Source organism: Thunnus thynnus, chromosome 16 (assembly GCF_963924715.1).
Source record: "Thunnus thynnus chromosome 16, fThuThy2.1, whole genome shotgun sequence".
Lineage (NCBI taxonomy): Eukaryota > Metazoa > Chordata > Actinopteri > Scombriformes > Scombridae > Thunnus > Thunnus thynnus.
This window is the reverse complement of record NC_089532.1, coordinates 18,039,288-18,052,878: the sequence shown is the minus strand read 5'-3', so window position 1 is coordinate 18,052,878 and position 13,591 is coordinate 18,039,288. Positions and strand designations below refer to the sequence as shown.

Below are 13,591 nucleotides of genomic sequence, written 5' to 3'. Positions count from 1 at the left end.
TTTTGACATGAAAAACACTGAAAGTCCTCTGACTTCAATGTCAAGTGAGGAATGACCTAGTAGGTGACCTCTGACCTCAATTCTGAAAATTCTAGTGACAACATTTTTTTAACAATGCCCTCTAGGGAGTGACATCCAATGAATGTGACAACCTACCCTGTTCTCCCCGTACATACAAGCTACATGGCTGCAATATAAGACGCTATGCAAAAACTTTATTATACATCTCCATGAAGGGGTGGCAAAGAGAAAGTTACTGTCGAAAGGGGAAAAAAATGGCTAGTTGAGTTTTCTGGCTTTTAGACTGAATGTAACAGCTGTAAAACATTGCGTAAGCCAAATATTGGACATCAGCAGAAATACACCATCCCCACCATGAAGCCCTGGGGTGCCTGCACAATGTTGCTTCTTTGCAGGAGGCACAACACAAGAAGACTTGTGTAACACACATTTTATATAATGCAGTCTTAAGTATAAATGACTTTAATGTAGATTTAACAACCCCAAACACAGAGCCACAGTTATGATAATGTAAATCTGTGGGAGTGACCGTGTCAGAGCCCAGCCATCAATCCAACTGATTGTGGCAGGATTGAGAACAGTTGTTCACTCAATGCATCACTTGATTCTTGTGACAAAGTATCTCCTGCATTCAACAGAACTAATGAAAAGATTTTGTCAAATAACCTTGTTGCAAATCTGTCTTCTCAAGTTTCATTCAGTATTCGTATAGATTCATTCCATATTCTTAAGTTTATTTTAAGTATTTCCCTTGGACTTCCAGTAAATCCAGTAAATGAATAGACTAAGTGTAAAGACATGCCCACTAATACTCAAAGAAGCACTCCCATTCAACTCACTCTTCCGTTTGAGATATAAAAGAGGAGGCAACGAGACCAGTGGACAGAATCTGCAGCACTGCAGTGATGGAGAATCCATGGAGAAAGACAAACTTCAGACATTTTCTTACTCGCTATGAAATCTTTGGACAAGGTAAGACTTTTAAAATCAAATGTTCTGCAGTGTCTCACACATTTATTACTGGTTTCTTGAGTTATTCCTCGTAATTTTCTCTGACTCATTTCTGACCTTTTGATTTTGAAAATGTTAGTGAATGCAGAGCACTATAGAATTTTTAATATATGCTGTACAACCAAGCTTAATGATTGTAGCTTTAAAAGTCATATTTATGTAGCTTTTGAAATCCTTGTGTACATTGTGGTATGACTTAAAGTTGAGATTCAATAGAATTCAGATTTCCTGTCGATTATACTGAGCAGCCAAGACATTATTTTTTATGCAATTTCAGAATTTTTCAGACGTAGTTTTTCAATATTTTGACAACAAACAAAATGAGAATATAGAAACACAATATTTTATGTGATTTGTCAAAAGCTTTGACCTTCATGAAATACTACATTCTTATGTTATATGATCACAGGTGGATACACTTTTCCAAACTATCGACTGGTTATATTGTGTCTGGGGCTGTTGAACGCTGTTTTGCTGATAACTGCTGTTACTATTGGGATTAAGTGTGAGTATGACAGTTGACAGGAAGAAAAAGTTTCATTTCCCTCTTCTGTTGAGTTTCTCATCAGTAAGCTAATACTGTCTCTTTTTTTGACTCAAAACAAAAATGGGAATCTGCAAGACTTTGTGCAAAATGTACAATTATTTCAACATACTTCAGAACAGCTACATTCAATGCAGAGATAATTATGTGGAAACAGTTGTTCACATTTTCATATATTGTTACTGAGATATCATTATGTTTCCAAAGAGTGTTATTATGTTATGATCTAACAAATTATATCTCATTTTTCGGCCAGTAATTCCTAGTTTTTTTAATGGAAAACCGTGGAGAAATCAGATAAATGAAATTCATATTCAAAAGTATTTTTCTTCTAAAGAAAAGATTTTCACATATTTCTTAAAAAAAACAATGCAATAATAGGCCTATAAGTTTTCATCTATGTTTGGTAAGTTAAGTTACAATATAAAATATGTCTTTGGATGCACTACTCAGTTTTGACTCAGTTCTCGTTCTCTTTCTCAGGTGCCAAAGTCAAAGAAGCTTCCCTCCAGGTTCCCCACTCAGCTGCAACAGAGCTCATCAATGAGCTGAACTATCTCAGCAGCAACTACAGCGATGTGATTGAAGCTGAGGAGGAGGCCAAGAAGGCGTTAGAGGCAGCGATCAAAAACCATGAACAACTGAAGTTGCAAATCGAGCAGCAGAAGACCATCAATGATGGGTATCAGAGACAGATGGAGGCACTGCGCACAGAAAAGATAAACCTGCAGACCAATATATCAGCTTTGGGTGAGGCAGAATTGTATTATAGTTTGTAAAGACATATTTTATTTAATGTCAACTAATAAAAACAGTTTAAGTTACAAGAAATATTTTGTATCTCCTAGAGGGAACCTGTGGCAAATGCCTCCCTGGATGGGTTCTTCTCAACACATCCTGCTATTTCTTTTCTTACTCTGAGTCCCGTACTGTCAAAAAGGACTGGAAAGATAGCAGAGCGGACTGTATCAGTCGTGGAGCTGATCTGGTTGTGATCGATAATCAGGAGGAGCAGGTGGGTTGAAAACAGATAAGAGAGAGAGTGTAAAGTATATTTCAATAAAAATGTTGAAATATATATTTAAACATTTACATTTTACAGTTGTCTCTTTAAAATATATCAACTCCTTTGTGTGCTCACAGACATTTGTGAGTAACAGCATTAACAGTATGAGAAGTGGCACTGACATATGGGAGAACGGATTCTGGATCGGTCTCACTGACACAGGGACAGAGGGGATATGGGTCTGGATTAATAATGTCACTGAGGTGGAACAAAGGTGAGAGCTGCAGTATTTTACTCTTAATGCTGTATTAATTATGGATTATTATTGATCTCTTTCATTATTTTGGTGAGGATAAATGATGCCTTATCGTCCCAAATAAAACTATACATATCTATTTAATTATTTTGATTTTCCAAAGGTACTGGATGGTTGGAGAACCAAACGACGGTCACCTGGGAGAGGATTGTGGTGTTACAGTTCCTAGCCCCTCTAATCCCTGGAAAACCCGGTATGATGGAAACTGCATCATTAAAGAGTTACATTGGATATGTGAAATGGCATCAAATTAGATCTGGAAGAATTGCCCAAAAAGTAAATATATGTTACTGTCTTTTTGTAAAATGAATAAAATTCATTATATCTTGTGTTTCTGGGTATTTTTTACTTTAAATTACTCAAAATTACACAAATATAAACATATGTATGGTATAACAACAAACATCTGTACACACTTTTGGTTATGAGGGGCCGTTAGAGACATTATTCAGAATTATCACGCATATACATGTACTTTTCCTCTCACATACACATATGAAACCAAACTCATTCACATGCTATACTGAAAACCACACACACATGCAACTGAAATGCTCTCATTAAAACTATTGAAAAGCTTTCACACATACTAGTAAAATGTGCTCATATACACAGTTAAAATGCTCTCATATAGTATTGTCAAATCCTTTTATATAAACTATTGAAAAGCATTTACAATTACTATTGAGAAAAATAATTTTGTATGATGGAATTTCAGTATATTGTATCAGTGGATTTCAGTTAAAATGGAAGGTGATTGAGAAAAGAGAGCGCATGCTGTTCATTCGTTAGCGACACTGATGTCTGTTCAATAGCTGCAAGTAGCCTTGCCGAAGCAGCAGTGTTACTTAACAATATATTGGTGTCAGCGGACAACATCAGAACCCTGTCAAATTCAACAACAATTGGGCAGCAACTGACCGTTGCAACTCCAAGTGTGGACACACTGGACAGTCACCTAGCATCCTTCCCGCCAACAGCATGCACTCGCTTTTCTCAGTCACCTTCCTGTTCACCTGAAATGCCTTCCCTTTTAAGTGAAATACTCTCATACAACATACTGAAATACCATCATACAAAATTATTTTTTTCAATAGTAACTGTGAAAACTTTTCAATAGTGGGGTCCTAAAAACACAAAATACAAAATATAACATATACATACAAAGATATCGTTACATAAAAAACATACACTTCAAATACGCAGATACAGACAGCTCGCTGACCATCTCCCACCCACACCCCCAACCCTCAGCAGTTGTACAAGAAACTGGACACAAGAAATGATCCGTAAAATCAGATCAGTTTCATCAGTACCGAGAGCACTTGAAACAATTTATCTTCTAATTGCAAATACAAACAAATTAAAAGCATGAACAGGTTGTTTTAAGATGACAGGATAAAGAAGTCCTGAAGCAGCAGAAAGAGTTAATAGATCTAAGAGAAAGAGGAACATTATTCCAGTCGGCTGGAGCTTTGTATTGAAAAGACCTGCGTCCGACTTCTTTAAAAATTCTAGTGACAGAAAAAAAGGGATATTGTGTATGTCTGAGTAAATATGAAGATCTATATGGAACCAAAAATAGTTTCAAATAAGAAGGAAAATTAAAGTAAACACCTTTAAAGATGAACTGAACCCAGTGAAACTGCCTTCTAGCTTTAGGCTGCAACCAGTTAAGTGATTCATACATAAAGCAATGATGAGTTCTCTATGGGCACCTCAAAATAAATCTACGTAGAGAGTTACATACTACATTTAGGGGTCTAAGATAAATATCAGAGGTGTTCAGATAGACAATGTGAGCATAATCAATTATAAGTAAAAGTAACTGAGAGATTATTCTTTTTCTGACATGAAAAGCAATTAATTGAGCAATTGAGTGAGCTCTGACAACCATATGTTCATTTAATAATAAAATCAATGTGGGGCTTAAAGCAGAGTTCAGGGTCATTCCAAAGTCCAAGATATTTGAAGGAATCAACTCTCTGGAGGGGAGATCCATCATCAAAATTAATATGAAAGTCAAAGTGATATGAATGTCTGTGTCGCGTGCCAAATACCATGCTGCTGGACATCTTCTTATTCAATATGAGTAAAAAAAAAATGTAAAGAGTTCTGGATCTGTAATATATCAGAGTTAGAAGTGTAAACAACAGTGTCATCAGCATATAGATGAACAAGACAATTCAAGCATATTTGGGGTAAATCATTAATCAAGGGTGGAATTTCACTTCTCTTTTCTTACTAAATGAACTTTTACCCTGGAACTGGATAATGGTGAATTTACTGTTGATGAGCTCAGCAATAATATGCCAGGAGTGTCGACACAGAGCAATGTGCCAATAAATCATCTCTTACATGACTGATCTCAGCTAATCAGTCAAAATGGAGAGAAGAGAAATCTCAGGTTGTAATTTTGATGGTGGATTTAACACACTGATTTGTCAAGAGGACTTGAACGGCGAGGAGCAACAACATAATTTACAAAATGCATTCATAAACATATTTCTGATTCTGTTTGTTTCATTTTAGAGCCCGGCACATTGGTGCAAATATGTTGAACTATACTAACAATTTTTTTTTTAAAGTCTGCTGTTAGTTTTTACTGAGTGAATGTTTTGCATGGTTGTAATAGGATTTTTTGATCACATCAACATTCAAATGTTTTTAGAATATGTACTATTTTGTTACTGTAGTTTGACACAGTGTCTTTTATAATGATTCTTCTCAACACATCCTGCAATGTCTTTTCTTACTCTGAGTCCCGTACTGTCAAAAAGGACTGGCCAGATAGCAGAGCGGACTGTATCAGTCGTGGAGCTGATCTGGTTGTGATCGATAATCAGGAGGAGCAGGTGGGTTGAAAACAGATAAGAGAGAGAGTGTAAAGTATATTTCAATAAAAATGTTGAAATATATATTTAAACATTTACATTTTACAGTTGTCTCTTTAAAAATATCAACTCCTTTGTGTGCTCACAGACATTTGTGAGTAACAGCACTGACAGTATGAGAAGTGGCACTGACATATGGGAGAACGGATTCTTGATCGTTCTCACTGACACAGGGACAGAGGGGATATGGGTCTGGATTAATAATGTCACTGAGGTGGAACAAAGGTGAGAGCTGCAGTATTTTACTCTTAATGCTGTATTAATTATGGATTATTATTGATCTCTTTCATTATTTTGGTGAGGATAAATGATGCCTTATCATCCCAAATAAAACTATACATATCTATTTAATTATTTTGATTTTCCAAAGGTACTGGATGGGTGGAGAACCAAACAACGGTTACCTGGGAGAGGATTGTGGCGTTGCAGTTCCTAGCCCCTCTAATCCCTGGAAATCCCGGTATGATGGAAACTGCAATATTAAAGAGTTACATTGGATATGTGAAATGGCATCAAATTAGATCTGGAAGAATTGCCCAAAAAGTAAATATATGTTACTGTCTTTGAAAAATGAATAAAATTCATTATATCTTGTGTTTCTGGGTATTTTTTACTTTAAATTACTCAAAATTACACAAATATAAACATATGTATGGTATAACAACAAACATCCAGGGTGGAGCCTTGTGGAACACCCTTATCAACAGTTAAATTATTTGACTGAGAACCTTGAAAGACAACACACTGACATCTATTATGGAGATAGGCATTAAACCAGAGGAGAGCATTTTGAGATAAACCAATAGAATAGAGCTTATCGAGGAGGAGGTAGTGATCAACCAAATCAAAAGCTTTGGAGAGATCAATAAAAATTGCACCTGTGAGTAGGCCTTTATCAAAGGAGGAGAACACATCATTGGTGAATTTTAGAAGGGCTGTTGTAGTGGAGAAATTACGTCTAAAACCTGATTGGGATGGAGATAGAATATTGCACATATTGATGTACTGATATAAGTAATCAAAAAAAAGTTTCTCAAAAATGTTGGCAATGGTACAGATAACAGAGATTGGTCTGTAATTATTCACATCGAGTGGGTCTCCTCCTTTGAAAAGACGGACAACTCCGGCACATTTCTATATGGGAGGAATTGAACAAGTAGATAGAGACATATTAAATAAATCATCAAGGGGATACATTAGAACATGAGCTGCAAGTTTAACAAATGTAGCTTCCAAACCATCTGGACCAGTACTACTATTTTCTTTTAACTCATTTATACCACAAAAGACAGAATTTTTCTAAAGAAAAAAGAACCATTAGGAGTGGTAGAATTTGAAGAGCCAGCCATATCATAAGAATTAAAGTGTTGGGAACAACAGATAGATGAGAAATGACGGTTAAAAGCATGAGAAATAAGTAGAGGATCAGTAATAGTTTCATTTTTAATACGTATCTGGTTTATGAGTTTTTTGTTAGTTTAACCAATTCCAACCGGACTTCAGTACAGTACAAGGCCTGAAACTAGATAACTGTGTGATTTACATGACTGTTTGTTGATTACTGAGAGGTATTGTGTTGCTGGGTCTGTTGAGATCAGCCACTGGGAATGTTCAGGGGACATACTGCAGTATAGTGTAGGGCCTTCTTGAAGTTTGGATTAACCTGCTCAGGGCTTCAGGGAAGTGTTCAAATTACTTAGCAGCCACAAAAAAGGCCTTTACTACCCCGGAAGAAACAAAATGTTGAGTTTTGAGTCCAAATTACCATAAACCTATTAGTTAACCGCTAACATCCCCAGGGCATCCTTAGTCATTGGCCTGACTGAAGGAGACATCAGTAAAGAAAGAGTTATTAAAGATAGATGTTTATGATACTTATTTATTTAACTCTGAACTGTGCCTCTACTTGTTGATGTTTGCCAAAAATTATTTCTCATGGGAAAGTATAGTTATGTCATTGAACCAGTTGCTGAAAAGAGGAAATACCATAAACATGCATTACTTACAAGAATTTCACTTCTCTTTTCTTTCTAAATGAACATTTACCCTGGAACTGGATAATGGTAAATTTACTGTTGATGAGCTCAGCAATAATATGCCAGGCGTGTCGACACAGAGCAATGTGCCAATAAGTCATCTCTTACATGACTGATCTCAGCTAATCAGTCAAAATGGAGAGAAGAGAAATCTCAGGTTGTAATTTTGATGGTGGATTTAACACACTGATTTGTCAAGAGGACTTGAACGGCGAGGAGCAACAAGGTACTTTAAAAGTCATAATTTACAAAATGCATTCATGAACATATTTCTGATTCTGTTTGTTTCATTTTAGAGCCTGGCATATTGGTGCAAATATGTTGAACTATACTAACAATTTTTTTTTTAAAGTCTGCTGTTAGTTTTTACTGAGTGAATGTTTTGCATGGTTGTAATAGGATTTTTTGATCACATCAACATTCAAATGTTTTTAGAATATGTACTATTTTGTTACTGTAGTTTGACACAGTGTCTTTGATAATGATTCATTATATCTCTGTCTAGTGTCCATGTCCAATATGATACCTTCAAAACATTGTAGACTGGTTGCAGTGAGCCTGGCACTACTCGCTGCTGTTCTACTACTAGTTGATATCAGCCTGGGAGTCCACTGTAAGTCAATGTCAGTGTGTGCAGTGCTTGGAATTATTGGTACCTTTGATTAGGACTACAACTAAGGATTATTTTCCTCATTTATTATTTAGCTTGATTAATCTATTAGATGTTTGGTCTGTATAACATCAGTAAATAGTAACAAATGTCCATCACAATTTCCTAGAGCCCAAGTTGATGTCATCAATTGATGTGTTTTGTTTGACCAACAGTCCAAAATCAAAAGATATTCAATTTACTGTAATGTAGGACAATAAAAAGCTGCAATGCCGCTCACATTTAGAAAACAGGAACCATTTTGGGTGGAAAATGGACTTAAACAATTAATTGATTTAGCCTATAAAATGCATTATTAAATGTTTGCTAATTTTCTGTTGATGGACTAATCAATTAATCAACAGCTTTAGCCTAAAGTGATATTGTCAGATTGCTTGTTTTGTTTGTATGTTGAAAATATCTTTGACAAATATTAATACTGAGCAGTAGGGCTGCAACTAACCATTGTTTTCATTATTGATTAAACTATTTTCTCTATTGATGGATCAGTCGTTAAGTCTATAAAATGTCAGAAAATAGTGAAAATGTTGATCACCATTTCCCAAAACCCAACATGAAACCTAAAATATGACGAACGAAGAGTAAATCTATTCTATTATAGTGAGAGTAGGAACAGAGAAATGATCTGTGATTGGTCAAATCATACAAACTTGTGGATTACAACCAACGGCAAACAGCCACAAGGTATTACATGCCCATGTATGCCTGATAAAAACCACATCTCCCAAGGACACAGGAAGGCAAGAGCCCTAACCTGTCTGTGGCTTTTGACCCTTTAACCTGTCCTGTTCACTCCCAGACCCAGGATGTTTATCTGAGCCTAAGCAAGAATGGAAAGAGAGGAGTGGGCCTCCTAAAACACATTCCTTCTCACAAGGACATACACACATTAACAAAGCAAATGATCATCCTTGCACAACTCTGCACATTAAAATGATAAGCCAACCCTTTGGTCTTTCATTACCTTTACAGTGTCAAATAACAAGGTAAACGCATGTAGCAGTAATCCCTGTTAGCAAAAAGCAGCAGCTTCAGACTACTCTGAACCCTAACCCCTGGGCCACACTGGATGCAAGAGCAGTGCGTGTGCGTCGCGGAACCTCTTGCTTTTCATTTCGGCGCCCCTGTTAACAGGTTAGAGTGTCCACACTGCCCGCGTGAGAGGTGCGTCACGCCAGGCTGCTGCGTCGCTTCATCTAGAGATTCGAGGTCTCGCCTATTTTCTCCGCGTGACGCACGCGGTTCTCAGCAGAAATAGACAGGGAAAACGAGAAAGATAGGGCTGCCAGTGGCAGAAGCACACACACTGCTCACGCTTCCAGTGTGTTCCAGCTGTAAGTGTCCAATAGTTTCTTCTACTTTCAGCCCGAGCTGACAGATTTCTTTATATGACATCTGCCACGTGCACAGCACACAAGTTCGCTGCATTGCTCTGGGAGTAGTTAGCCAAGCCACAACACCATTACACAGCACAGCAAAGTAAAATAAGTAGTTTACCTGTTCAAGGTGTGCTGGTTGTCTGCAGGTATTCATAAAACATCTCACTGTGGCTGTTTCTGCCTGTCTGTTAATTAAGCTAATGAAGCTCCACTAACGAAGCTCCGCTAATGAAGCTCCACTAATTCAGTGAGGAACACGTTTTTATTTCTCGCAAATTCTGTCCCATTAGTAAGTCATTTAAAAGCTTTTAATTTGAAGCAGTAAAGCAGGAAATATTTGGTTTGCATTGACTGTAAAGTTACACAACTCTGATATGTAAAGCTGGCCAATCAGCTCATTGGGAGGGGGGGCTTAAAGAGACAGGAGCTAAAACAGAGTGTAAGAGAAACTGTGTATATTGAGGGGCTGCATAAAGGGATAAATAAGATAAGATAAATAAGGAGTTTTTTGAACTGTGAATCATGCCGAGCTACTCTAGTGGAGTCCAAAAATAAAAATTTAGAGCTGAAATAGGCATAATAGGTCCTCTTTAAGACGGATTGCCACCAAATTTTCTACAGACATTTATGGTTCCCAGACATTGAATCCTATTGACTTCGGCGATCCTATGACTTCCTCTGGCAGCACCATCAGGTCAAAATTTTTATATCCTCAATACTTTGGTTTATGACTAAATAGTTACAAACAAATAACGTTTCCATCGGCTTCAACTGTACTTTGTGTTTAATTTGTGCTAATTTGCTAATGTTAGCATGCTACACTAAGATGGAGAACATGGTAAACATTATGCCTTCTAAACATCAGCATGTTAGCATTGTCATGTTGTGCATATTAGCATGTCGATGTTAGCAGTTAGCTTAAAGCACTGCTGTGACAAGTATAGCCTCATACTTGTTTCTTTAGAACTGATCAATTCACAGAATAAAAGCCAATTAAATTTCTGTCAATCAATTAATTTTTTCATCTTGAGTCATTCAATTAATTATCTCATGGTGGTACTTCTGGGATACACTACAAAGTGATTGCGATGATGTCAATAATATTTGCATAATCTTTTTTTTTCTTGTGGTCTCTATTTCTCTATCTGTTTGTTAATTCATATTTGGGTGCTTGATGTTCAGGAGATCTTACAAGGGTGGGTTAGATATAAACATGTCAGTCAGATGTTTTGTCTGAAAGGTGTTGACTTTAGAGAGAGAAAAACAGTAGAGAAATGTGCAACATAAAAAAAGAGAATTCTTTGCTATACTAACACTATTTGTCTTTAATACTTACAGACAACAAACTTACAGATACCTACCTCACACTCTATGATACAGAGCGCATCAGCAGCAAGTTGATCAAACTCCAGGATACTTACAAGACCGCAATTGAAACCATGAAGGGTGCCAAGAAGGAGCTGGACAGTGAGATGAGTCGACAGACACAAACCAACTGGGAGCTTGAACATCAAACAAAAAGATCTAAAGACTATGAAGTGCAGATTGATAAAATTAAGAAGAACATTGACGCAATGAGATCCCACTTGCCAATGATTAGTAAGACCTGTTTTACTAATATTGTTTATCATAAAAAACAATGCAGTGTTTGTATAATTTTACATGTTCATGCTACTTTTTTGGGGGGCAACAGATGATGGCTGCAAACACTGTCCACCAGGATGGCTTCTGATGAACTCAGTATGCTATTACTTCCCTTTCTCTGACCGTGATGGAATCAAATCCTGGAAAAACGCTAGACAGTACTGCCAGGTACATGGAGGTGACCTTGCAGTCATAGACAACAAAGACAAAGAGGTAAAACAAACATCACTCAGTGAATATTTCTTTGAAGCCCTGTTTATATAGATTTTGAAAGGTTTTTAAAAATTTTGCTCATATATTTTTTTGGTTAGAAGTCAATTGTCGAACACTTGGTGAATGATCAAAAAACCTTAAGATCCTTGATGGGCTTCTGGATTGGACTAAGAGATTTGCACGAAGAAGGGACGTGGAAATGGCTGGATGAAACAGTACTGGTTGAAGGGTAAGAGTGAAATATGTTACACGCTGTAAAAAATGTAATTCTAAGCTTAGCTTCCTGCTGCTAGGTCCTTTTCTGATGGTTTTGTGTTTCGAGAATAAAATTGGTACAGTCAGACATCAAGCAGCAAAGTTTTCCAAAAGTTAAAAGCCTTCAAATGCCTCCAAAGGTTAAAAACCTGCACAGGTGAACTTCTTCTAATGATTGCATCCTCCTGAACTGTCAGCCCAGGCAAGAAGGGGCTGTTTACATTTTCCCTACCATATAAGCTGCAAGCATCAACAAAGAGTTTGCTAATAGTGTAACTTTGACAAACATAAGAGGATGGATTACCTGTCTCAAGCAAGTACTCATAACAGTACATAACTGGTGGCCTGGAAGTTAGGAAAAAGCATTTTTGTTAAAGCTTTTATGAGGTTTAACAATTCAGATAATTTAATAAAATGGCCAACTGCAAATTCTTCTGAGAGACTTGTAGTTTAACAAATTATTTCAATCACAGATTTGATGTGGAAGCTTTATTTACGACTTTCCATTCTCTGCCATCATCCATTTGTGACACAACAGTCTCTTGTCCATTAAAATATTCAAATGGGGAAAAGATGAATACTGTTGACTACATCACTGTAAAGTAACCTATCATTTGCTTCAGGTACTGGAATGATGGAGAACCAAATGATATCAATGATGAGGACTGTACAGCTGTGTATCCCAGAAAAAACTTCTTCAAGGCTTGGAATGATGTTGAATGCAGAGTTGAACTAAAATGGATTTGTGAAAAAGCACTAACTTCTACGAGTTAATGGTGTTTTGTTATTGCATTTGATTTTTAAGCTTAACTGTTTTCATAGACAGTCCACTCCACTGTTACAAAAATCTCTGTAGGATTTTTAATTTAACCCAAAAGCCAACACTGCCTGCCACTATAGGAAAATCCTTGCTAGATTTTGAAATTTTTCTTTAAGATGCATATTGATAATTTGTTGACTTTCTTTACTGGAATTGTTGCTAAAAATAGTGCCATGCTGTGAAATTCAACTTGTGTACTGTACTTTTCCAAGTGATATGCCAAGGTATTTGCTTCCTGTGACCCTCCCACTGTAACAAATGTCTCTGTAAAATTACAGTAAACTACTGGCAGCTGTAGTTGCCAGCATTTTACCATTTTTTAAGTGTCACTACCATAATTTACTTTTCTAGTTAACTGCTGTAAAAATTATTACAGTATTCTGCTGTAGGATGTGAGTTTTACAGTTTGATAATGTAGCTAGGCCTGCAGTAATACACTGTATTTTTTTTTTACAGTGTTGCTATTGTAAACTACACAAACAGTTTCTTATGATAAACAACTGAAAAGTTTTCTTCTTTTTCATATTAATAAAAACAACGATAAATTTCAGACATATACTGTAAATTACAATGTGTGTTCAATCTTAATGGTCTAGTAATAAGATCAGCTCAGTTTTACTTTTAAAAATGCATAACCCTTAACATTTAGCACAAAAGAGGATGAGTCATGTGACAGCTTTCAAAGTTATCAAATATACCCAGTTTATTCAAGTATGCGTGTTTGAAAAAATAATTTTTATGGTTCATGCCCTTTCACAGGGGGTCAATGTAAATCAGTTAAT

General features: G+C 36.4%; 2 protein-coding genes across 2 annotated transcripts; both read left to right on the top strand.

Moving 5' to 3' along the window:
- The first annotated feature begins 857 nt into the window (after positions 1-857).
- Positions 858-6,388, top strand: LOC137199759 (CD209 antigen-like protein C). The gene is made up of 8 exons (XM_067614273.1): positions 858-993; positions 1,442-1,537; positions 2,060-2,326; positions 2,425-2,591; positions 2,720-2,856; positions 3,002-5,753; positions 5,881-6,017; positions 6,163-6,388. Exons 1-6 carry the CDS (start codon positions 927-929, stop codon positions 3,150-3,152), a joined length of 885 nt encoding a protein of 294 aa, XP_067470374.1. The 5' UTR covers positions 858-926; the 3' UTR covers positions 3,153-5,753; positions 5,881-6,017; positions 6,163-6,388.
- Positions 6,389-7,825: 1,437 nt separating this feature from the next.
- On the top strand, positions 7,826-13,126 carry LOC137199758 (CD209 antigen-like protein E). The gene is made up of 6 exons (XM_067614271.1): positions 7,826-8,054; positions 8,334-8,441; positions 11,216-11,476; positions 11,571-11,734; positions 11,833-11,963; positions 12,613-13,126. Exons 1-6 carry the CDS (start codon positions 7,964-7,966, stop codon positions 12,761-12,763), a joined length of 906 nt encoding a protein of 301 aa, XP_067470372.1. The 5' UTR covers positions 7,826-7,963; the 3' UTR covers positions 12,764-13,126.
- The last annotated feature ends 465 nt before the right edge of the window (positions 13,127-13,591 follow it).